At 46.9% G+C, this 26658-nt stretch overlaps 1 protein-coding gene across 2 annotated transcripts in view; it reads right to left on the bottom strand.

The window, feature by feature from the left end:
- The window catches only part of CYFIP1 (cytoplasmic FMR1 interacting protein 1), a 93375-nt gene that overhangs the window by 1484 nt on the left and 65233 nt on the right, over positions 1-26658 (bottom strand). For both annotated transcript variants that reach the window (XM_082840694.1, XM_082840693.1), the window contains exons 21-30: positions 25704-25823; positions 21406-21605; positions 16688-16775; positions 11888-12031; positions 11538-11628; positions 9046-9176; positions 3505-3577; positions 2869-2963; positions 1840-2078; positions 1292-1439 (exon numbers count right to left, since the gene is read on the bottom strand). In XM_082840694.1, the coding sequence (XP_082696820.1) occupies positions 1292-1439; positions 1840-2078; positions 2869-2963; positions 3505-3577; positions 9046-9176; positions 11538-11628; positions 11888-12031; positions 16688-16775; positions 21406-21605; positions 25704-25823 (1329 nt within the window). The remainder of the gene's footprint in view (positions 1-1291; positions 1440-1839; positions 2079-2868; positions 2964-3504; positions 3578-9045; positions 9177-11537; positions 11629-11887; positions 12032-16687; positions 16776-21405; positions 21606-25703; positions 25824-26658) is intronic.

The raw sequence follows: 26658 nt of genomic DNA, 5'->3' as shown, positions 1-26658 counted from the left end.
TAAAATCCAACACACGGGGACTTCCCTGGTGGTCCAGTGGTAAAGAATCTGCCTTCCAATGCAGGGGACGCTGATTTGATCCCTGGTCAGGGAACTAAGATCCCACATGCAGCGGGACAACTAAGCCTGCACGCCACAACTACTACAGAGCCCGCGCACCTCAACTAGAGAGTCTGCATGCCTCAAATTACAGAGCCCACGTGCTCTGGACCCTGCGCGCCACAACTAGAGAGAGAAAACCCGCGTGCCACAACTAGAGAGAAACCTGCGTGCCGCAATGAAGAGCCTGTGTGCCGCAGTGAGATCCCGCGTGCCGCAACTAAGACCTGATGCAGACAAAAAGAAAAAAAAGTCCAACACAGTGGAACATTTTAGAGTTTTAGATACCCCTCGAGGCCTCAGATACTAGAACTAAAAAAGAATATAGACATGAAATGTGTAAAGAAATAAAAATTGGAAAAAAATTCCATGAAGAAGATAAAATTATCAATTACTACCAAGATTTGAAGAAGCAGCAAATCAACGTTTTAAATATAAACTAATGACTTTCAAAAGTAAAAGCACAGCAGGTCAGACTGAGCTGAAGTGAGTTAGTTAAACGAAGACAGTACTCTGGGTACAGCCCAGAGAGCCAAGGAAAAGGAAATGGACACCTCAGTTCTCCAACTGTAAGGAACTGAATTGAGCCAACCACCTGAATGAGTCTGGAAGCAGATCCATGACCAGAGGCTCCAGAAGGGAGCACAGCCCTACAGACACACTGATAGTGGCCTTGTGAAACTGTAAATGGAGGACCCAGCTGAATTGTGCTGTACCCGACTTCTGACCTTGAAAACCGTGAGATATTAAGTGGAGACCAGATAAGTCCGTCTGACACATACCTAACTGAAGTCCCAAAATGGAAGAAAAACTAAAATATTTGAAAAGATAATGGCAGAGTATTTTCTGGAATTCAATTACAAAGAATCCGTAAAACACAAAAATCTTTAAAAAAGCCCCAAACACACTTTAACTACAACGAAGGGAGCCAGAGGACTTGAAGGGTATGCCAATAATCTGAAACTGCAGATCTTACAAGGCTCTATAATTTGAAGTAGGTCTACATACCTTGAAAACAGAAGGAAAATGGAACCATTAGTATTTCAGTACCAGACTCTTCTACTTACTAATTCTATTTAGATTCATTTGGGGAGTGAAAAGAATGCTTCAGTTGTCCTGGCATGAGAAACATTTCCAGAAAAACGACTTACAATAACTAGAAAGTATCTTTTTTTGTGAAACTTCCACATACCACGTTTTTGATAATTTCATCCTTGCCATCATGTTTTTGGACTTTGAGTAGATGGTAGCAAAAATCCAGTACAGCAAAGCGCCGCTGCTGCCCAAGAAGCACAATGATCATACAGCCAGCCCAGTGGAGCCCGTCGCCAAAACACTGCCTGGGGACAAGAAGCAGTAGGTAGGATGAGTGATCAGGTTCCAGCGACCAAACCACCTGCGTGCCCCGCCTGGAATGCTGAGCAGAGGTGTGCCCCTGGTAAACACCTCTTTGGGCTTCCTCTGGCAAACTGTGGCTCCTCCATGAAGAATGAGTTCATGAAGTTGCGGCCCTCCTATCTAGCAAAATGTACACCTGACCTGCACAAGTTTCCATGAGTTCAGAGAACTCCAGAAGCCCAGCCCTGAGGCACTTGCTGGGCCTCAGGCAAGAGCCCCCACTTGAGCAGCTTTTTATAGCAGCTCAGCAATTTGGGGGTCCGTTTCCAGAGGAAGGTGGTCCCCCGTGTTAGCCCGCCACCAGGTTCTCTCCCCCAGCTCGCCCCGAGCACACGCGCTTACTCGACTGTAAACTCGTGTGTTCCCACAGGAATGCAGTAGACAAACTGCATGGCGCTCCACAGTCTGTGAAACTCGACACAGTCATCCACGTGCATGACCCCATTGCTGGGCAGGGGCCCACGCCAGATGGGGTCGTCCAGAAAGGTCCGGATCCGAGTCAGGATGACTTCAAACATAGACAGGCCACAGCAGAGGCGCTCCTTCGTCAGCAAGTCCCCCTCTCTTGCTATTGCAATTTGCTGTAGGAAGGACAAAATGTCACGGGCATGACAGGAGGCTAGAGTGCTGAAACTGAAGTACTCCAGTTTTGTTTTTGACCCACTGGAAACTGTCCCAGCTTGCAGAAGAGGGTTTTTAGAAATAAGTACCAACAAAATAAATACGTCAGCTATTACCCGTATGTCTTACCACACTAAACGTATTCCAGAGTTGAGAACTGTCGAGTATAGCTGTTCTTAACGGGGAGTGATTTGTCTCCAGGGGACATCTGGCAATGTGTGGAGACATTTTTGGTTGACACAGCTTGGGGTGGGTCTAGTGGCATCTAGTGGGTAGAGGCCAGGGATCCTGCTAAATGTCCTACAATTCATAGGACAGTCCCCACAACACAGAATTATCTCGTCCAAAATGGCGACAGTGCTGAGGTTGAGAGACTCTGATGTAGCTGGTCTAAGTTCACGGAACTCCTCCTTGCTTTCTGTTATTAAAAACCTACGAGAAGGCCTTCTTCGTGAAGGGACGGACAACAAAAACAGCGACGTTTTCTGTGTCTGTCTCACGTGCCAGGTGATGTTCTAAGTCCCTTTCACGTGTTAGCTCATTCAAACTTCCCGGCCACCCTGTGACAAGGTCCTGTTACGAGCCCCACTTGAGACACTGGGGCCTGAGCAGCTGAGCGGGCTCGTCCCCCCTCATGACGCTTCAGGGCTGGGTCTGACCCAGAGCCCGTGCTCTCAAGCCCCAACCCCGCTAGTGGCCTAATGTGTGGGCCCAGCTCACGGCAGTGACAGCAGCCCCAACATGCATTACCTGAGGGGTTCCCAGTCTTTCGATTAGAGGGACAAGATGCAGTGGGGCGTACTTTGATTCTAGTCTTTTCATTTTGGCATCAAGTCTCTCTCCCTCTGCAGTGGAAAAAAATATTTTATACTCTATTCCTTTGTATGAATAACAACTGCACAAGTTTAATTTTGTCAAAACAAACAAACAAAATCCAACCAAATGAAAAATGTTTAACGTTATACATGTAGGTTCTCTTTGAAAATTCTTTTATGGAACTGGCTTATTTGCTATTTTAACTCAGAGAATTGATTTTCTGTTCAATATTCACTTTTAAAAACTTACTGAAAAATCCAAATATAATCAAAAACAGCACAGTACAGTGAATCCTCTGTGCCCATCCGCTGCAACAATCATGAGATGGCACTCTTCTTTCATAGATACCCAACACCTCTGCTTCCGTGCTATTCTGAAGCACATCCAGGACACAGCATTTCAGCCCTAAATACTTCCGTTATTTGATACTCATTTAACAACATTATGTTACCAATTACCCCAGGTTATGACTGAACAGGCACGAAACTCAAACAAAGCTGGCCTGTAACTAAAGAGAACTCTCTGGCCACACAGACATGCATCCCTGCCCTGGTCAGAGGGCTGGCTCACCTTTCACGTGGACTCTTGGTAAGATGTTCTGGAAAGGGGCTGCGTGCAGCAGGTCACATACTTCTTCTAAAGACTAGAACAAAGAAAAAGAAGGCTGTGTTATGAAGCTTATCTCACAGCAAAAATGGACAAAGAAATCAGGCGCTGAAAACAAGGCACATCTTTGGCATTTAGTGTAAATTAAACACTGCAAACAGCACTGCCCAACAGGAGTCTGGGATGATGGAAATGTCCCCTAGCTGTGCTGTTAAGGTAGTTACCAGCCACATGTGGCAATTAAGTACTTGGAATGTGGCTAAGGAACTGAATTTTCATTTTTACTTACTTTTGACTAATTTAAACAGAGACATGAGTAAACCCAGCACTGAACGTGGCCTTCGTATTTACAGTTTTGCAGCCCTCCGTGCAGAGATAGGAAGGAGGTGCTTCCTGTGTAAACAGCGCAGAAGGCAGAAGGGGCAGCGTCAGCGATTCCCCACAGAGCCGAAAACAAGGTTCTGAGCAGTCGATCTGAACCTGTTGTTGGATCACCAACTCCTTGAAAGAGGCAATAAAACCCCACGCTGCGCTTCCCTGGTGGCGCAGTGGTTGAGAGTCTGCCTGCCAATGCAGGGGACACGGGTTCGTGCCCCGGTCTGGGAAGATCCCACATGCCACGGAGTGGCTAGGCCCGTGAGCCATGGCCGCTGAGCCTGCGCGTCCAGAGCCTGTGCTCCACAACGGGAGAGGCCACAACAATGAGAGTACCGCAAAAAAAAAAAAAAAAAAAAAAAAAAACCGCCATGCTACACAAGACCTCCAGAACAATGCAATGCAGGGAGAAAGTTTACTTCCAATGTCACAGGGGTTGCAGAACTTCTAAAAGCCCAGCGTGAACCCAAAGATGGGCAAGAACAGGGCGCCCTTCCCGAGTCCGAGGGCCCTTAAACAAGGGAAAGCTCCTTAGACCGCGGTGTGTTCACCGCAGGGCAAAAAGGCAGAAGACGAGAACGGGCTCTCATGCCTCCTATGCTACACCCATCCTGAAACCTTAATAAAACAAATTGTTAAAGAAATGGTTATCAGAGAGTCAAAACATACTAACTGATGAGAGTTTCCCTTCTGAGGATCTCCCCAAAGATGCAAGCAAGGCTAAGACCAAGAGGAGGAAGAGAAGGCTTTCTGTACCCATCAAGTGAGGGTCCCATTGTCACCTAACGTAAGCCCAGTGCAGCAGCCAATCAGCCACCCCTGCTCCTCCAGAACCCCCCAGAAGGAGGCTGACCTCCACCCCGTCTCCTGTGCCCAAGTCCAGCAACAACACGAGTTCTTCACGCAGCACACACGTGACGGGAGCCCCTCTAGGCCAGAGCACACAGGACCTGGTCCCCAGGCCCCCTGCACTAGGAGAAGGCGTGGTGGCCGAAAGAGGACATGCTTAAAGAAGGAAGGCGTCAGACAGCGACGGCACAGCATGCAAACACAGCATGGGGGCAATGTCCGTGGAGTGCCATGCAGCTAAGAGAGGCTGAGGAACGTCACCACTTACTGATGTGGAGTGATCTCCAAAATATATTTACTGTCAAGTGAAAAAAGCCAAGTGGAGACGGGCGATCAGCCCATCTGCACCAAGAGAGGGTTGGAGGGCACCTGTAAGGTGACTAACTGCAAGAAAGTGGCCAGGCCAATGGATGGGGGATGGGAACCTTTGATGAGGGAAGAGAGCTGCTGGGTGGAACGGCTGGGGCAGAGCCACACAGATGGAGGGCTCTATAGGTGGTAAAAGCAGCTGCCTGCTGGCAACACCACTTTTAGAGGGACCACTTGGCTATCAGTACAGCTTCCAGGTGTCACTGACAATGAACTCAAATTTCTGCACCCAAACCAAGCCAGAGAAAGAGGGAGAATGGCTATAAAATCCAGTATTAAAAACAAACAAGCAGGGCTTCCCTGGTGGCACAGTGGTTGAGAATCCGCCTGCCAATGCAGGGGACACAGGTTCGAGCCCTGGTCCAGGAAGATCCCACATGCTGTGGAGCAATCAAGTCTGTGCGCCACAACTACTGAGCCTGTGCTCTAGAGCCCGTGCACCGCAACGAAGAGTAGCCCCCACTCCCTGCAACTAGAGAAAGCCTGCGCGCAGCAGTGGAGACCCAACGCAGCCAAAAATAAATAAGTAAATTTATTTTTAAAAACCCCCAAAAACAAGCAATCTAAAACTATTCTGAAACAAAAAGTTCAGTAAACACACACAATACACATATAAGCTAAGAAGAATTGTATCACCAAAAATTTCAGGTTGGGCTTAAAGAGCAGAATTTAAAGAACAAAACAAAAACCCCTTCTTCAGAAAGGTAGACCTGTCTATCCAATGCAGAGGTTCAGAGTAAGATCAACATTGTTGGTTACTGAACCAAATCTTAGTGCCAGCTGGGGCCACCAATACCCTGGGGGCCTCACCACAGGCTCAGTGCCCCCTGCAGCTGGGTGACGGTTACCCCACTTTTCTAATGTGACAATTTCAAGAACACATCTATGCTTAACATCTCCATTTATATTAATGGGAGTCCACACAAATGCCAAACACAGTTCATTACCACTTTCCTTGGAGACACCAAAACAACCACCAAGGAGAGATCAGTGTCTGGAATCTGGGTTTGATGAGATGGAGTGAGAAAATGCATCTTTCACCTTACAGAGTCCCACCCTGGTACTGGAAAACACCACCCCTTATTTCCAAAAGGACAAACGCAAGACCACAAAATTCCAGTCTGGGGCAGGGCCTGGGAGCAGATTTGCCCAACACAAGGAGTGCAGCTTCTTGCCACTGCCATAAGGTGCACTGACAGGTGAGGGGGGAAGGAGGAAGCAAAGGGTGACAGTGCACAGAGGGCAGGAGGGGGTGGGGACAGAGATTCCTGCAGGTAGAGCCACCGTGTCCAGGGGCCACTCATGGGCCATGGAATCTGCAGTGAAAAGAAAATGGCACTCAACTGAGTTGTAGATGACCTTTTTATTTATTGTTTCAGAAACATCCGTCCACTCATAAGCCAAAGTTTGCTTTAAGATCAACTGACTTAATGTCTTTCCTAGATGCCCAGCACTGTGCTTGTCACTCAAGGGAGCCCAGTACAGGGTGTAAACTTGAGACCCAGGCCCTGGTCTCAGAAGGGAAGAGACACTGGGGATCTGTGTCACCTGGGTGCCGAGGCCCAGCACTCACCTGGCTCCTGAGACCTGGAAGGTCCAGCCACTGCTGAGGTTGGTCCCCCAGAACTGCAGGGGGCCATCCAGTGTGCTGGACGCCTGGGAAGGGCGGGGGTGTGGTGCTTTGAGAGTGCTGGACGCCTCAGAAGGGCTGCACTGGTGTCCACGTATAGACAATAGGAATTACTGAAGGGTCTGGGCAGGGAAGGATCACATCAGTTCCAGATTTCTCTTTCCCTAAGTTTCTAACACAGGATCACACTCCTTCCAGAAGCCAACAAATGTCCAAGTGTTCCCTTTATGTGTGTGTTTCAGGAAAAGTCACTCATGAAGGGCATTTTCCTATATTAAATCTTTAAAATTCATGATGAGTGATTACTATTTAAAGGAATTTTCCCTAACTTATCTGTTTGTTAAAAATTCACATGGAAATAAATACATGTGATGATAAAAGATTCAGTTCTCTCTCAGCTGTTCCTAGAGTGAGGCTGCCCTGGACACCAGCTCTTCAGGGAGCCGCCCGCCGGCCCTGCACCACCATTCCTGCTGCAGGGGAGGTGGGCTGGGCTGAGTCACAGCTAGTGGGACAGTGAGGGGCTGGGAGTTGCCCATCTCTGGCACCACATGGAAAGGGTCTCCAGGGAGCAGAGTAGCAGAGGGGAAGCCAGAAGATGCGGGGTCCTGACCGGAGGCTGTACCCTGTACCCAACCTTGGGCTCCCTGACATGAGAGCCAACATATTTTCTTTTTTGTGTACCTGGGTGTAAGAGGGCCAGTCCAGTGGCTCAGCCCCTACAGGCCTGGCAGTCTGACTGCCACGCCCTGCACAGTGTACGGGCACCCCAGCCCCGGTCACTGCAAAACACGACCTTGCCTCTGCCAAGCTGCCAGGGCCCCGGAGACAAGAGACTGCTTTAAGAAGTAAGAGAGGAGCTCCCCAGATGGAGCCAGAAATGCAAAACAATTCCCATCCAAATGCCAATATGCTTTTTCAATGCATTTGGCAAGCCGATTCTAATACTTTCAGAGCAGAGCAAAGATCCACAAAGAGGGAGCATGTGCTTGAAGAAGAAAAAGGTTAGGAGCACGTCCTGTCAGGTGTCAAGACTTAAGTTACAGCTACCATGAGTAAGACGTTTTAGAAGCCACGGACAGACACACAGACCGGTGGAATGAGGAAGAAAGCCAAGAAACAGACCAGCACATCCACAAAAAGCTGAAGGATGACAGAGTGACACTGCTGACCAGCAAAGAAAGGAGTCTTCCTTCGGCCACTGGAGGAGGGACAACTGGTTACCCCACAGAGGAAAAAAGAACCTCATCCACATCTCACTACACACAAAAACCAACTCCAGAAGGATTATAAACTAAAGAGAAGCAACACCTAAAACCTTTAGAAGAAAATATGAAAGAATATTTTTATGACCCCTAGGTAGGAAAGGACTTCTTTGAAGAGATACAAAAAGTGCTAACCATTAGGAAAAAAAAAAAAAAAAACAGAGACTACATTCAAATTAAGAGTATCAGTTTACCAAACATCACCACTGTTAGAGTGGAAAGACAAGCCAAAAACAGGGGGAGGTATTTGCATTTAAGTGTAACATACAGAAGATACACAAATTGTAGTAAAATGGACAAAAGATACAAACGGAGCATTTAACAGGATGGGAAGAGGCCAGCACCAGGGAAGACAGCAGGCTCTCTAGTCCTGAGGGAAAGGCAGAGTGAGGCCACCAAGAGTCCGTGCTACACTCACGAAGGCTCTCAGTGCAGAACTGTCAGGTGACATGGTCTACAGGGGACAGAGGGAGAGGCTAAATGACACCAGCAGGAGGCAATCAGTGGAGGAAGTGGGTGTCCCATGTGTGCTTTCCTAGTGGTGGTGGGCTCCTGGTGTTTGCTTTATTATGCTGTCCACTGCAGTAGGCATGGGGCACATGCAACTATTTAAATGTAAAACAAAATTCAGCAAAATTTAAAAATCAGTTCTTCACACGGAGCCACACTTTGAGGGCCCCACAGCCTCAGCTGTGGAACTTTCCATCATACACAGTTCCCCTGGGCAGCAGTGCTTTTACCTTATGTGTATATCACATATGTTAACTTAGATGCAGCAAATACTATATAATAAAACATTCTTAAATGATGAACTGCATTGCATTTCTGTTTTCCAGTTGTAGAGAACAAATTCACATTAAAGTCCGAACAGTCGTGAGAAAAGATCGGTGCTTTACGATACCTGCTCCCCTTCCGCCACTAAATAACCCCACTGAATCAAGCGTCTAAAGCTCGGCCTGATCTATCACCCGTGGGGAGGGGGGCTTGGCGGGACGCGGGGCGGGGCGGGGCACTCACCAGGCTCTGCTCTATGAGCAGGCAGAAGAGGATGGCGTTGCCTACCTCCCGTAGGTTCTGGAAGCACACCGTCTTCAGCTCTGCATACTCAACAATGTCCTTTAACTGGTGGTGGAAGAACTCCAGGATGCCTGTGGTGGCACAGAATGAGTGTGGGGCTGGGGGTGGCTGGAGGGGAGGGAGCCCCACAGGGAGCAGCCTGGGGTTCACGACCGGGAGCACTGAGCATTCTCCCACTGCCATCGTGCCCACAGGGACATGGCCGCACGTCTCCTGACCCCAGCACCTTCCCTGCACTGGTGGTTTGTCCACCACCTGAGTGCCGGGCCTCAGCTCCAAAGCCTCTTTCTCTGTCAACCCTGTCCAGGCATGGCTTGTTTTACTGTGCTTCGCAGATACTGTTTTTTACAAATTGGAGATCTGTGGCAGCCCTGCATCAAGCAAGTCTATAGGTGCCGTTTTCCCAACAGCGTCTCCTCACTTCATGTCTCTGTGTCACATTTTGGTAATTCTTGAAATATTTGAACTTTTTCATTATTATTGTAGTTGTTACAGTGATCTGGGATCAGTGATCTTTGATGTTACTATTGCAAAAAGATCACAACTTGCTAAAGGCTCAGACGATGGTTAGCATTTTTTAGCAATGAAGTGTTTTTAATTGATATGTATGTTTCATAAGGCATGGTGTCATTGCACACTTAATAGACTACAGTACAGCGTAAACATAACTTTATATGCACCAGGAAATTAAAAAAATTCATGTGGCTTGCTTTATGGCAATATTCACTCGACTGCGGTTATCTGGAACCAAACCTGCAATATCTCCAAGGTCTGCCTGTATCTTCAGAGGAGGCATCACGTCGCAATAAATGAGAAAGACCACACTGTCATCTCCAGCAGAGGTAGAAAAGGTATTTGGTAAAATTCAGTATCCCTTCACAGGCACAGACGGGAATGTACTTAGCCTGATAAAGGACATCTACAAAAACCCTGTAGCTAGCTAGTGTCACACTCAGTGGTGAATCTGCACACCTTCTCCCTGAGCTCCAGAGCAAGACACACATTTCACCACTGTCCTGGAGGCCCTGGATGTTGTAATAAGGCAGGAAAAGGCACAAGGCATAAAGTCTGGAAAGAACTCAATCTATCCATTCAATGCTGATACAGTCAAAAATCCCCAAGCTGACTCCAGAATTTATAGTCTCGCAGAAGACCTAGAACAGCCACAACAACCCTGAGGAGAACAAACTCAGAAACTTAAATGACTTCAAACCCCTCATTCCGAGAGGTCAGGCCCTGAATGCCGTTCGGCACGGACCCCACAGCCTTGCCTGCCTGAGAGGCCATCCTTTCCTCTCTGCGGTCCACCCCAAAACGGGCACGAGAGAGCAGGGGTGCTCCCAGAAGCATGGCACTATCCACACGGTGGTGCCAGGCCAGCTGGGCGAGGACATTCAGAGAGCAGCCCTGAAGTCCACAGCTCTGCCCCAGACCAGCTTTGGATTTGGCCTAAATGGCTTGTCTTTGACATTTAAAATATCCACCTTTAAAATATCCGCCTCTAGTCAGGATCTGAGCAACAGTTTTATTATCCCAATGTTACTCATCTGTTTTCTGAGATCCTCCGAAGCCAGCCCAGACCAACGGTTATGTCCCTTCCCAGGGGCCAAATGGGTCATCTCACTGTCTCCTTAAACACCAATAGCCCTGGGCGGTGCCAGCGACCTCTGGGGGCTCAGCCACACCAGCCGACTACCCATCAGAACAGTCTCTCATGGGTGACCCACGTGTGGGCCCAAGTCACTTGGTAAGATAGCTGCCCAGCTTTTAAGAAAGTAGTAACGAATATGAGACAAAAGGCAGTTTTGTTACGAGATAAGGGTTCCTGTAGTCCAATTTTATCACGAACGATGCTTTCTGAGGTCACGAAGGCTGTTCACATGGAGAGCCCCAAATCCGCTCTGGTCAGGCCATGCAGGTCTGTCTGGCATCCCAAAGGGCACATCTGCCCGAGGGCCCTACGGTCAGCCAGCCAATGAGACAGGCTCTCAATTAGAGGGAGGCTGCCAGGCAGAAAGACAGACGGGCTGCGCTGTCAGGGGAAGCAGCACCCCTGCATGGGGCTGCCTCTGAGGCTTCTGGGCAGTTGGACCTGGCAGTGGAGCTCCCTGCCCCTCCCTGGTCAGCGATCTTCAAGATCCTGGTGTTGTAGGAGAGCCAAGGTGCGCAGGGTTCACAGCCCTCACTCCCCACCCAGCATTCCCACCCCAAACGCCAACTCCTACACACCCTCCTGCACACGTGCTCCTGGTTGAAAGGCTGGCTGTTTTTTTCTGCTGGAAACAATCAGGCTCTGGTTGGGCTCCCCACCTCCTCCCACCCCGGGAAGGCAGATCTGATCCTTATCAGTAATTTCCGACTTGATTTCCCTTACTGGGGCCTATGGCTGACACTGTCCCTCCCTGTGCACCCCAGGGAGACGCTGTGCTCACCAGGGGAGCCGTACTCGTGCCGCGGCAGCCGGCAGACCTTGGGCATCACCTCCATCAGCGTCTTCACGTACTGTAGAATTGTGCCTTGCAGCTGTGAGAGATGGGCTGTGTCAGCCACCAGCCACACCACCACGCAGGCTGTGGGTGTGACGGGCACTTCTGAAAAGGAGTCTGTTAGTCAAATGCACAGTAACGACCCGGGACTTTGGCTGGAGGGGAAATCTCACGCGTGGAGACTGATGTGAGAGATGGAATGGAAAGCCCCTCCCCACATAGGAATTGTGTGCAGAATCCTTCCCACCACCGCCACCCCCCCGCCCGGGGAAGGAAGCCCACCGAGGGAAACATACCAGGCTCTTGACCACCTTCAGCAGCTCTTCCATGACCACTGCGATGCCCTGGTAGCCGAGCAGCCGGCAGATGACCTGGAAGTGTGGAGGCCCCACAAAGTTCCGGTAGCTGCCGTAGATGCTTGAGTAGGCCAGGTTCAAAGCCTGGGGACAGAGAAGGCCAGCGCTTGATGGAAGTTGCCAGGGTTTTCAACGTAGCCCCACGCACAGGTGAAGATGAAGAATCCATACGTAAAGTGCATTAGCACACAGTGCCCTCAGGTGGAGGCATCCAGAGAACCTGTTGGACTGCCCTTTATTGGTATAATCTATGTTTCCAACTTGAAGACATAAAAACCAAGCTGGCTAAAACAGAAGGAAGAATACAAAACCATTTGGTTCTTCAACATTTATTAAACTGCCAGTCCTACAGAAGACATTCTGAGGTTCTGGAATGAGAAATGAATGTACCTCAGGGCCTCACTGCTGCCCCCATGTTACTGCTCCCAGTCTCCTGAGGGAGACACCAAGGATAGACTCTGATGAGGCAGTGGGGTATGCAGGGAGTGGGGGACAGCAGCCCCTGCAGGGGGGGCAGGTGAGAAAGGTAGTCAGGGTGGTTTCTTGTCAGACGGGACCTCCAAGCTTGTCTAAGGACACAGACGTCTGCACACCTATCAGGGAGACTCCCAATGTAAGCATTCAGTGCTACGTGTTTCCCTCTCAGCACTTCTTTAGCTACACCCCGTAAATTTTGATATATTTGCATTTCATTTAGGTCAATGTCTTTTTAAAAACTTTCCCTTGAGACTTCCCCTTGCCCTAAGGATCATTTGAAATGTGTTAATTTCTGATTTTCTTATCTCTTTGTTACTGATTTCTAGCTTGAGATCACTGTGGTCAGATAACACACTCTATAATATATCAGTTCTTTGAATTTTGTTGATGTTGTTTTATGGCCCAGGGTATGATCTATCTTGGAGAATGCTCCATGGGTACTTGAAAAGAATGTATGTTCCGCTGTTGTTGGACGAAGTGTTCTACACACGTCAATAACATCCTATTGGTTGATGGCGTTCATTCTTTTTTGTTGCTGATTTTCTGTGTACTTATTCTTTCGATTACCAAGTGAAAGGAATGTTGACTTCCCCAACTACAACTGTGGAGTTGTTCATTTCTCCTTTCACTTATGTCAGTTTTTGCTTCAAGTATTTTGAAACTCTGTTGTTGGGTGCATAAACATTTAGGATTGCTATATTTTCTTGGTGTCTTGACTTTTTTATCATTATGTAATGTCCCTCCCTCTTTGTCCCTGGTAATATTCTTTGCTCTGAAATCTGCTTTATCCTATACTCAGTCACTCTGCTTTCTTCTGATTGTTTGTGTGATACATCTTTTTCCATCCTTTTACATTTAACCTACATACCTCATCGACTTGAAGTGAGTTTCTTATACAGTCATCTTTTTTAATCCACTCTGTCAATCCCTCTGCCTTTTTAACTGTCTTTAGACCACTTACATTTAATACATTTACATGTAATATAATTATGATTTTTAAGTTAGTCTCTGTTTCATTCTTCCTGTCTTCCTGTGGGTCATTTAAACATTTTTTAGAATTCTGTTGTGATTTAACTGTGGTATTTTTGAAAGTATCTCTTTGCACAGGCCTTTCAGTGATGTTCCCGGTCTTACATTATACGTTATGTAAGTTATCACAACCTACTGTTATCAACATGTTACTACTTTGAGTGAAATGTACCACTCTCACCTGCTTTTAGGTCCCTATAACCTTCCCCTTTCCCCTTTTATAATTGTCTTAAATATTTCCTCTATGTACACAGAGAACCACATCAGGACAGCAAGGATTCTGAAGAACTGGCAGAAGTCTAGTTGCTCAGCTCTGAATGAATATCCTCAGGAGGCCTGCTTGCAACTCCTGGGAACTCAGCCCTTGAAATGTTGCCTATGTTGCTGATTGATACAGTTGTTTTCTACACTTGGGACACTTAACCATGCTGTATGAGCTTGTCTAGGTTGTTTGTACAAATAGTGATTTATGGCAAGCCCCTCCTTTCCTTCTGGGGATTCTGAGGTTGCAGTAACTTGTGGCTGTGTCTATGCCCCTAGCCCTGGACCCGGGTGTTCCTGTGAGCTTCTCTTTCCTGGGCAGGATCACCCTGTACATCCCATGCGACCCCCATGAGGGACCACTGGAAGCCCACACCTGCTTCCATAACCACCAGATGCATCTTTCCCCCTTGCTGATCCTGCTTTGTGTCCTTTAGCTGTAATAAACTGCAGCTGTGAATGAATGAATCCTTCTGGAGAATCACCAAATGTGCAGGTGGTCCTGGGACCATCAACAAAGAAAGTCTGAGTCCAAACCAATGATCAAATGCAAGATTCACCAAGGTGGAAACACTGCCAAATGCCTGTCTCACATTCATCCCTACAACCCTATCAGACTTGGAAAGACCATATCTTGATTGTGGGCTCAGACACAACCTGCCCCCTGCCATCCCTCCTCAAAGCACCAACTGTGCTTTATGATTATTTTTTAATCCAGAGAAGGAAGGGCTTATTACTTGTAGCAAGAGAATACTTGCTTTCCCAAAGCAGTGTCCCTAAACTGTGCTTTAAATGCTGGGATTCTGGGACTTCACTGGTGGCACAGTGGTTAAGAATCTGCCTGCCCATGGGTTTGATCCCTGGTCCGGGAAGATCCCACATGCTGCGAAGCAACTAAGCCCATGCACCACAACTACTGAGCCTGCACTCTAGAGCCCGCAAGCCACAACTACTGAAGCCCATGTGCCTAGAGCCCATGCTCTGCAACAAGAGAAGCCACCACAATGAGAAGCCCACGCACCACAACAAAGAGTAGCCCCCGCTCACTGTAACTAGAGAAAGCCTGCACGCAGCAACAAAGACCCAACACAGCCCAAAAAAAAAAAAAAAAAAAATGCTGGGATTCTGGGTGAGGTTTTTGCTTGATAATAAGTTCTAATGCTTGAAAAACATGAAAATCATTAGTAAAATTAAATGGCCTCATGTTACAAGTGGGAAAATTCACTCCCAAAGCCACCCTCACTTGCTCGGGGCCTGGGGCTCAATGACACCTAAGTCCCCGGCCCCCCGATGAGTGTCTGGCTTCCTGGAGACCTCACTCACCCCAAAGATGGCACATCCCAGGGACAATACAACCGGAGCAACATACCTACTCAGAGGAAGGGGAGGAGGAACTACCTCTGGAGAGGGCAAAATTACAAATCCTACACTATAAAACACGCAGACTCAGACGAGGGGAGCCTCACAGCTCAAGTCAAGAAACACTGCTGACCACGCCTGATGCAGAGACTGGGGCCTCGCCCGGAAACCAGTGGACGAGGGCTCCAGACTCACTAGTCATGTGCCCTGGGTTCTCTAATGCCCTCAACACTGTGCTTCTTCAACTGTGAAGTAGGGACAACCTTACTTATCTTACAGGAAAGAGAACATCAGTGATGTACTCAAGAGAGTGTTCACTCGGAATGGTGATACCAGGAACCAACAGGGTAACGCCACAAATGGGCACTCATCTAAGTCGATTTTATTACCATAAGACACTAGCCCTCACTCATCACTCCTAACAAAAGAATGGATTGGATTTTTGAATTGGATTCCTGTGTATTCCATACTCTCATAGGTACGAACACCCTAACCGCACAGCAGCACACTGAAGTGCAGCTGACACGTCTGAATGCTCACAAGGAACAGGGTGGCTCAACTCTGACAGCACAATGTTCTGGCATTCTGCCTTTCTTTGATCCTCAAAAAAGTATCATATGAGATGAATAGTCAGCATCAGTGTTTCTCACGCAAACTTTTGTTAGACTTCTGTTAGGAGTCCAAATGATCTAACAAAAAAATACTGGTTTAGGTTTTAAGAATAAAAATGACATGAACAATTTCTCAAAGAGGCTGAAATCCATAAGTTTAAGTTCAGTGACAGCTGGTCGCTTTAAAAAGAACAATCTAATCTTTTTTTTCCGAGATGGGCACCTACTTTGCAGATGCAGATGCACCTGCCTCCTTTTTAGCACAGAATGCTTGTCTTTTTTTTTTTTTTTTTTTTTTTGTGGTACGCGGGCCTCTCACTGTTGTGGCCTCTCCCGTTGAGGAGCACAGGCTCTGGACGCGCAGGCTCAGCGGCCATGGCTCACGGGCCCAGCCGCTCCGCGGGGCCCGAACATGTGGGGCACGAACCTGTGTCCCCTGCATCGGCAGGCGGACTCTCAACCATTGCGCCACCAGGGAAGCCCCCGTTTGTCTTTTTCTTATTAAATTGTAAGAGTACTTTAAATACTGACAACACTAACCTTTAGCAATGCCCTTGCTGCTGCACATCCAGCCATGTCAGCCGGGAAACCTGCCTCATCTCATGGGATGGTGGGTGTCCTGTGGTTCCTGGATGTCAGCTGTTTTCCGCATGCCCCTTCCCACCTCAGCTCCTCCCTTTAAGGTGTCACAGCTGGACAGGCCACCCTGCCCCTCCATCACAGATGTGGCCCCCACCCACAAGCCTCTTCCACAAACTTTTCTGGCTTGATATTTTTACACCTTTAAATCTTCCAACAGTCTCACAGCTGACACCCACCACATGGCCAGAAGCTGTCCCAGCACTACATTACTTTTCAGAAGGGTGCTAACTGAAGGAAACAATAACATTTTATATGTGGCATGATACATTCAAATTATTGAAACTACACTGATTCAAATTAAACTTCAAAATACGCTTCGCTATGAACTTAAAAATCGTAATACAAACACAGAAGAACCTACCTTTGATCCATGCAAATACTGGGGTTGTGCATTTGGCTGTTTATCTCTTTGAAATTCTTGAGAAAATGGTAATACTGTCCGAACAAATCTAAACAAGAAAGATTAAAAAAAAAGAAAGAAAACCAAAAATTTAATGGTAGTTCTTTAAAATTCAGAACTTTTCCATTACTCATCAATTAAATCTTCCTCCCAATTAATCATCACATAGGAAAATTCTGAGAAATCAAAACCCATACTAGGAATGAGCTATAAATACTCTGAAGTATGATAAATGTATCCGAAGTTCAGGAACAGAGTGAGGACACCGGAGGCCCTTCTAGCACATAAAAAGAGTCTCCAAACTTGGCACTAGGACCATTTCATTCAGTCTTTTGAAAAGAGGTGATGCAGGCACTTGGGCCTTGCTGGGCCTCTGGACACAGCAATGATGGCAGGGTCAGGAGTGGGAAGGCAGATTCGGACAGTGATGTGGTCACTCAGGTCACTGGGTACAAACTGACAGAAGATGAGTCTGTAAACACACTTGCAGAGCCAACGAGACTGTGGCTTCATAACAGATTAAGAGCAACTAAAACTCAAATGCTTGGATCTTAAAGCAGAAATGTCAAAATCGACTCACACTTTCAAATCAGAAGCGTTCATTTAAACATATAAAACTTTTTACAAAGAAGCATGATAAAATTCATGGATTTTCTAATTATTAAATTCAAAATACTTGATTAACACATATTGCACTTTAATAAATAAAAAAGGATGTAACTGTCAAAACACCACTTGTGCATGAAACAAATGTTTGCATCTGAGGAGAGGACAGCGGCCTGTGGAGCTGATCACATTTACATGGAAACATCACGTTGCTGAGTGGCTGGGTTCTGTCGTTATCCTTTTTTTTTTTTTTTTTTTTTTTTGCGGTACACGGGCCTCTCACTGTTGTGGCCTCTCCCATTGCGGAGCACAGGCTCCAGACGCGCAGGCTCAGCGGCCATGGCTCACGGGCCCAGCCGCTCCGTGGCATGTGGGATCCTCCCGGACCGGGGCACAAACCCGTGTCCCCTGCATCGGCAGGCGGACTCTCAACCACTGCGCCACCAGGGAAGCCCCAAGGAACCGTTTTTAAAGTCTCAGATTATCTCCCTATATATTACTTATAAATTTCAAACAGAAAAATGGAAACACGCCAGTGGAGAAACTTGGCAGCCACCACCCTAACCAAGGGACGGATGGCCAGTGATGGGAAAACCTTGTGGTACATTGCACTGAGGACATACCCTCCTCAGTGGTCTTCCTGCCAAAGAGGCCTGACTCTGATCCCAACTGCTGGCTTACTTCGAGGGCTATCGCGCTGTCACAATTAGTAGCTGTACAGGTTAAATTTAAGTCACAGGCCACCCCATGCGACTTCCCAGAGTCACCAGGCATAAATCATTAATCAGAAATAAGCAGCAAAATAAGTAGATACGCCAAGCAACAAACGGAGTTCTGGTTTCCCCGCAAGCAGCTCTCAGAAAACCCTCAGGCATGGAATTAAGATACTGGGTGGCATAATTTTGTCTGTCTTCTCAGGTTTCCACATGCAACGTGGACATACGAAACGCTATTTTAAAATGTCTTTTCCAGATAATGAAGCTCTAAGGTTCCACTGAAAGACCTGTTAAAAATACAGGAGCAATGGCTTTTGCCAATGCTATCAAGAGGTGGAGGCCTCCAGCGCTGCTGCTCTGGTGAAGACTGCATCTCGTGCAGCCAGGGCTGCCTCTGAATTGCACCTCAGGTTTCTGGGCCCAAGGAGACTGAGGTCACTTCACGCTGGCCCCTGCCAGCACACGTGCCCAAGGTCACAGCTCCAATGCATGGGAAACTGGGTTCCCGTGCAATCAATCGCACAGCCCGTTGGAGGCAAAGCCACCTACCAGCGCCGTGTGGGCAGTGGGGAGCACGCACTATCAGGCGAGGGCAGCCATCTGCTTGCTGCCCTTCAGGGTGGACCTCGTGCTGGACAGGCTAAGGGGACCCAGGGCAGAGGTGCCTCTCGTCAGTTTATACACCTGAGGCCATAGTGTCTGTCAGGCCATGCAAGTGACACGGCCTGGAGGTGTTCCACTCCTGCTAAGGTTGCTGGGCCACACGGCACCAACTTCCTGACCTGAGTCCTGGCAACCTCGTCTCTGACAAGACTCCTGCTGCCAGTAGGACAGGTAGCCTAGGATGGCAGGTTGTTCCCTAGCATCGGCCCCGATCAGGGAAGGGCACCCACGTGAGCCCAGCTTGGCAGGCAGGGCCTCGAAATAGACTTCTTTCCCTAACTGCACACTCACGACTCATCATGCCTGGAGCATCTTTCAGAAAACATAGTGATTCAACAGAAAGGTTTACAGCACATGCTGAGTTTTCATCACCATGTAGATTTCAGCTCCCTCCCACCCACCCCTTGCAGTCCTTCCACGGGGCTCCTGTTGTTTTTGAGCCCTCGACCCACCGGGCTGTCACCAAGATGACCAGAATAGGCAGATGCTGAACACACGCAGTGCAGCTGGCACAAAGGGGGCCCAGGGAGCATCTTCAACTGTTCCTTTTGCAAGATCTCTGAGAATCCCTTAGAGGGCGACAAAATGCTAGATAATCAAAAATGCAACCTAAAATAACACAAGAAAATCACAACTCCTTGTGTTGCCTGATTCTACCACCCCCACAGCCCTGCCCAATGCCCCCCGCCCCCGGAACATATTTTCTCAACTTGCCAATAATGGGGTTCGGCTGCATTTCACCTTCAGAGACGCCAGTTCTAAGCACTAGGCAAAATGATTTAAGGGACATAACAGAAATTAATTCCAAAAGTTCTAAACGGACCGACCAAAGCACAGAAAATCTTGCAAACGTTGGCCATGACTTAGGTTTTCAGAAACACGACAAGCACGTATGTACACACAGAATGCCCCTCATCATGACATATGATGTGAAAAAAGAATGTGTACTTAACAGTATGCCTAACAACATCCATTTCTGCAAAACAAAAAATACACATGTATATTCGACCGTATGGCAAAAACTCTAGAAGATAGACATTTTATAAGGGAAATCTCTAGGGATTTAATTATTTTCCCCATGTACCTATTCCATATATATATATATATATATATATATATATATATACATACACACACATACACACGATTTCTAGCTTTTCTACAATTATGATGCATTACTTATGCAATAAAAATATTTTTTCAGTTAATTCCAACTCTAAAACAACGTGAAAAATACCTGTTTCAAGAACCTGGGCACTTAGAAGGGAGTTTACAGGGATGAGTAGTCTCTAAAGTTTGGTTTCGGTGGATTGTGCCCAGCCAGGCCCAGGGCCCCCTGACCCAAGAAGGGCAACCAGGGCTCCTTCACCTGTGGTTCTTGTGGCCATGGCCATGTGCCCTCTGCTGCTGCATGGGGCTGAGCTGATGGGCCTAATGGCACACCTCCATGTACCAGCAACAGGCCTGTATTTCCCACAAGGAAACCAACCCTGGGGTCCCAAACAGACTATGGCAATAGCAGGTATGATCAGGCCACAGGGGGGCCTCCCCTCTGCCCTCGGGGTCGAAGCTCAGCACCCCTGGATCAAGACACAAAAATCTAGGCCTGAAAGACAGTAGTGATCAAGCCAACACATGGTAAGATGTTCAGATGCAGTAGTGAAGCAAAGGAAAAGCAAAAGACATTTACTTTTAAAAGGTGGTCATAGGGCTTCCCTGGTGGCACAGTGGTTAAGAATCCGCCTGCCAATGCAGCGGACACAGGTTTGATCCCTGGTCCAGGAAGATCCCACATGCTGCGGAGCAACTAAAGCTGTGCACCACAACTACTGAGCCTGTGCTCTAGAGCCCACGAGCCACAACTACTGAAGCCTGCGTGCCTAGAGCCTGTGCTCTGCAACAAGAGAAGCCACCGCAACTAGAGAAAGCCCGTGCACAGCAACAAAGATCCAACACGGCCAAAAATAAATAAATAAATTTATAAGAAATAAAAATAAAAAGTGGTCATAACACTCACATACACACGGTCTCTCACACACACCCTCACTCATACTCACCCCCATTTCTCACACTCACAAGCACACACACACATTTCCTCTCTGGCATGTGCTGACACAGCAGGAGTGAAGCTCAGCGCAGAGAGGACAGGCCTCAGGCAGGCAGTTGCTAGAGTGTGGAGGTGACACAGAGCCATCCCAGGACCTTGGCTGTACCACAAGACTGCACCACATAACCCTGAAGCCAGCAGCCATGCCACCCTTCCAGCGGGCCACTTTGTGTTGTTCAACATAGTAAAATGGTAGGTGCGTGGAGGGCGGCTAACTGGCAGACCCTCACATGGCCCGACATCCCAGAAGGGAAGCATGAAAAGTAGAGTCACCCAGCACATTCCAACGTCAGTAGACATTAAAAGTATGGAGGTGGTACAGACCCAGCAGCTGCTGTCCACATGTACCAGATTTGGCCCTGAGCCCCAAGGGAGTGCCCTGGATAGGAACCCTGGCCCCACACTTGGTCTGCACATGAAAGCCATGACCATACACCCAAGGGCTGGCCCAGGGCTGCACTTGCAAATGGAGGAGACCAGGAGGGCCTGAGTATCCTGGACATGGGAAAAGATGGGCCCTGAGACCATCCTGTTTCGATGCCCATTGGAAGGGGCATCCAGAGCCATCTGTGAGGTAGCATGCTCACCGGTTGGTAGAGCCATTGTAGCAGTAGTTGGGCAGGAAGTCGTAGTTGAGCTCCCAGAAGACGTGGAGGGTGATTCTCCCGTAGGGCGCTGACACATTGTGGTTGGCCTCCCGGAACATGGCATCAAAGCTGTCCAGAGTCAGGTACCTGCTCAGCAGCCTGTGGGTCATGCGGTTGATCTCCAAGAGGCCATCCAGCTCCTGTGGGACCACAAAGACAGGGGCGTGAGGACAGAGCTGGGCCTGGCATGGCGGCCTCCATCCTCTACGTGGGTAGCGCCATGGTGGTGGGCCGGGAGCGGGCAGAGGAGGACGTGGACAGCGAGGGGCTGTACTGAGGGGGGGCCAGTGAGCTAGGCCAAGAACGCACGTGGTGGCGGTCTGGCAGGTGACACAAGCTTACTTCTCACACCTAAATTCGTGTCCTCTCCACTGCTCTTAAAATACTCCTCCTTTCCATGGTTGCCCCCGAATGGCCACTGGCCATTCTCTACTGCAATTACCTCCCACTGTCCACTGCTGGCCTCCAAACCCCTCACAGGGCAGAGAAAACTGGGATGTGTCCACCCCCACCCGATGGCACACAGTGTGTCCTCAGGTGTTAGCCTTAATTAGCTTTCCTAACACACCTGAAGTTACTCAAAAGCATTGCTGTGCAGCAGAAGTGGCAAGCGTGTTCAGAGGTGGCCTTCCAGGCTCTCACACTGACTGTTCATAAACCTGCCCAGGTCTGTACTATCCCCTGAGGCAGCCACTGGCCACATATGGCAACAAGAATGTGGCTGGTCCAAACTGAGATGCGCCATATGTGTGAGATGCACAGATTTCAGAAACTGAACATGAAAACAAAGAATGTAACTGAACATGAAAACAAAGAATGTAATAGAGTTCTTATAATGATTATATGTTGAATTGTTAATTTTTGGATATATTGGGTAAATAAAGTAGATTACTAAAATTAATTCCTCCAATTTCCTTCTCCTTTTCTAATGTGACTACGAGTAAATTTAAAATGGTCTCTGGGCAGAAGCAAGAAGAACTACAATCCTGCAGCCTGTTGAACAAAAACCACATTCACAGAAAGACAGACAAAATGAAAAGGCAGAGGACTATGTACCAGATGAAGAAACAAGATAAAACCCCAGAAAAACAACTAAATGAAGTGGAGATAGGCAACCTTCCAGAAAAAGAATTCAGAATAATGAGAGTAAAGATGATCCAGGACCTCAGAAAAAGAATGGAGGCAAAGATCCAGAAGATGCAAGAAATGTTTAACAAAGACCTAAGAAGAATTAAAGAACCAACAAATAGAGATGAACAATACAATAACTGAAATGAAAAATACACTAGAAGGAATCAATAGCAGAATAACTGAGGCAGAAGAACGGATAAGTGGCCTGGAAGACAGAATGGTGGAATTCACTGCTGCAGAACAGAATAAAGAAAAAAGAATGAAAAGAAATGAAGACAGACTAAGAGACCTCTGGGACAACATTAAACGCACCAATATTCACATTATTGGGGTCCCGGAAGGAGAAGAGAGAGAGAAAGGAACCGAGAAAATATGTGAAGAAATTATAGTCGAAAAATTCCCTAATGTGGGAAAGGAAATAGCTACCCAAGTCCAAGAAGCGCAGAGAGTCCCAGGCAGGATAAACGCAAAGAAAAACATGCCGAGACACACAGTAATCAAATTGACAAAAATTAAAGACAAAGAAAAATTATTAAAAGCAACAAGGGAAAAACGACAAATAGCATAAAAGGGAACTACCATAAGGTTAACAGCTGATTTCTCAGCAGAAACTCTACAAGCCAGAAGGGAGTGGCACGATATATTTAAAGCGATAAAAGGGAAGAACCTACAACCAAGATTACTCTACCCAGCAAGGATCTCATTCAGATTTGACAGAGAAATCAAAAGCTTTACAGACAAGCAAAAGCTAACAGAATTCAGTACCACGAAGCCAGCTCTACAACAAATGCTCAAGGAACTTCTCTAAGCGGTAAACGCAAGAGAAGAAAAGGACCTACAAAAACAAACCCAAAACAATTAAAGAAATTGGTAATAGGAACATACATACTGAAAATTACCTTAAATGTGAATGGGTTAAATGCTCCAAGCAAAAGACACAGGCTTGCTGAATGGATTTAAAAACAAGATCCACATATATGCTGTCTACAAGAGACCCACTTCAGACCTAGGGACACATACAGACTGAAAGTGAGGGGATGGAAAAAGATATTCCATGCAAATGGAAACCAACAGAAAGCTGGAGTAGCAATACTCAAATCAGATAAAATAGACTTTAAAATAAAGAATGTTACAAGAGACAAGGAAGGACACTACATAATGATCAAGGGATCAATCCAAGAAGAAGATATAACAATTATAAATATTTATGCACCCAACAGAGGAGCACCTCAATACATAAGGCAAATGCTAACAGCTATAGAAGAGGAAATCGACAGTAACACAATAATAGTGGGGGACTTTAACACCTCACTTACACCAATGGACAGATCATCCAGACATAAAGTTAATAAGGAAACATAAGCTTTAAATGACACAACAGACCAGATAGATTTAATTGATATTTATGGGACATTCCATCCAAAAACAGCAGATTACACTTTCTTCTCAAGTGCACATGGAACATTCTCCAGGACAGATCACATCTTGGGTCACAAATCAAGCCTCAGTAAATTTAAGAAAATTAAAATCATATTAAGCATCTTTTCCAACCACAACACTATGAGATTAGAAATAAATTACACGAAAAAAAACCATAAAAAACAAACACATGGAGGCTAAACAATATGCTACTAAATAACAAAGAGATCACTGAAGAAGTCAAAGAGGAAATCAAAAAATACCTAGAAACAAATGACAACAAAAACACGATAATCCAAAACCTATGGGATGCAGCAAAAGCAATTCTAAGAGGGAAGTTTGTAGCAATACAACCCTACCTCAAGAAACAAGAAAAATCTCAAATAAACAATCTAATCTCACACCTAAAGGAACTAGAGAAAGAACAAACAAAACCCAAAGTTAGTAGAAGGAAAGAAATCATAAAGATCAGAGCAGAAATAAATGAAATAGAAACAAAGAAAACAATAGCAAAGATCAATAAAACTAAAAGCTAGGGAAAAGATAAAAAGGTCTCTGGCTTGCATTCTATTTATAGTGGTCAAAACCTCAACCGAATCACATTAAGACCAAGGGCAATGAAACACCATGCCCCAGCCCAAGCCAGGCTGAAGGAAGAGCCACTGTGGGCTCTGTGGCCACAGACAGCCTGGATTCTGAGGAAGGAGAGGTGGGCCCAGCAGACACCTGCCCCCCACCTGCTTCTCTAGGAACAACAGTCTTCCTGAAGTTCTCACAAGCTCATTACCATTTGCCTGCAGCCATTATTTTTGGAAGATAGATTTGGCATGAAATCCTTAAGTTGCATTTCCTTCCCTGCTGGCAAAGGTCTGAGGACAATTGGATTTTCTTTCCCTGATCACTCTGCTTAGATACCCAGAGGGTTTTTCCTTTTCCTTGAAAGTCCAATACTACAATGTTAACTACAGTGTTCTTTGGTGTTGGCCACTTTAGGTCGTCTTCGCATGTATGCAATATTTGCTTCTAATATGTATTTATACTGTTTTTTATTTCATCAAAGTTTTCTTTAAGTAGCTTTTTTTTTTTTTTTGCGGTACGCAGGCCTCTCACTGTTGTGGCCTCTCCCGTTGCGGAGCACAGGCTCCGGACGCGCAGGCTCAGCGGCCATGGCTCACAGGCCCAGCCGCTCCGCGGCATGTGGGATCTTACCAGACCAGGGCACGAACCCATGTCCCCTGCATCAGCAGGCGGACTCCCAACCACTGCACCACCAGGGAAGCCCTCAAGTAGCATTTTTAATGTTTGTTCCATCTCATTGCTTCGGTTTTTGTCTTCAGGGGCCTCTATGATACGTATGTTGAATCTTCACCATCCATCATCTCCATGATCTTCTCTCAAATCCTTTCTGTCTGTCTTCGTTTCCTTTTAATTTTTAAAACGTTCCTCCTTTCATTCTTTTGCCATATCTTTTGCCATAGTGAGGTGTAACTATTTGTTCTTTGAAGTCAATTTAGAATTGTGCATGTGAAGAGCAGATGCCCAGGTAGGCCCAGCTCAGTGAGTGCACACCTTTTGAGTTCTATGCAAAAAATGAACCTACCATCAGGTCAATTTATCAATAATGACAAAAGTAGAAATAGCTCCAACCCCCCAAATCTGCTGAGTCTGAGAAAAAGGAGAGCACTTACAACTATTGATGTCAGGTCTTCACTCTCAAATCGCCCAATTGCCAGTTCCAGGGATTTGTACATGGCGGTGGAGACGCGCTGGGTAATCAGACGATTGAGGTCTATGGACCTGCCCAGGAGCTGGGCACAGAGAGTGGAAAGCATGAACATTAAAAAACAAATAAGCAAGAGAATACGGATCTATCCCAGGAAACTGATTCCAAAAGATAAGACAGACAAATAATGTACAAAATTTAGATGACAGTATGATCAAATACCCTACTTTCCTAGAGCTGAAATTCTGTTAGTCAAAGCTATAAAAGGACTCTTATAGTGTACTTACACTTACATCACAGACAGAAAACCCCAAGCCTCCCCAGAGATCCTGGAGAGCCTGCGTCTGGCACTTAGCGTACCCCTTGTAACGGGTTCAGGGCCACCTCCCAGCACAGAGCGGCCTGCGTGTGCCTTACCCTCACCGTGTCACAAGGATGAGTAGGAGAAAACTACTCCATCTCTACTGCAGAGTCCTAACAACATGTGCATACCTCAGTATCATTTCAATAACATAAAAATACAGCAAAACCCTGGTGAAAATGTCCCAAAATGTGAATGGTGGTTATTTGTAGATAGAATTACATGAGATTTCCCTACAGTTTTCTGTATTTTCCTTTTGGTGATGTATATATGTTATTTTTAAAGAAACAAAAAAAAACAAGCACTGTATTATTACTCTCTGTGCTGGCCAAGAAGCAGTTCCTCCCCACCACTCTGAGCTGACTAGAGTCCACATCAGCTCTGTCTTTTGGGCTCCTGGAGAGGAGTTGTGCTTGGGCCAGGCCTCCTGGGAACTGTGCAGGGCAGCCTTCCCTTGTGTGTCAGGTTATACAAGAGAAACTGCTTATCTTTAAAACCTCAGCTCTTTACATGGATGGTCCCACAGCCACAAACATACTGACATCTATTAAAACCTGAG

The sequence above is a fragment of the Leucopleurus acutus genome, assembly GCF_964270905.1.
Source record: "Leucopleurus acutus genome assembly, chromosome: 6".
Classification (NCBI taxonomy): Eukaryota; Metazoa; Chordata; class Mammalia; order Artiodactyla; family Delphinidae; genus Leucopleurus; species Leucopleurus acutus.
This window is presented reverse-complemented; position numbering and strand designations above follow the sequence as displayed.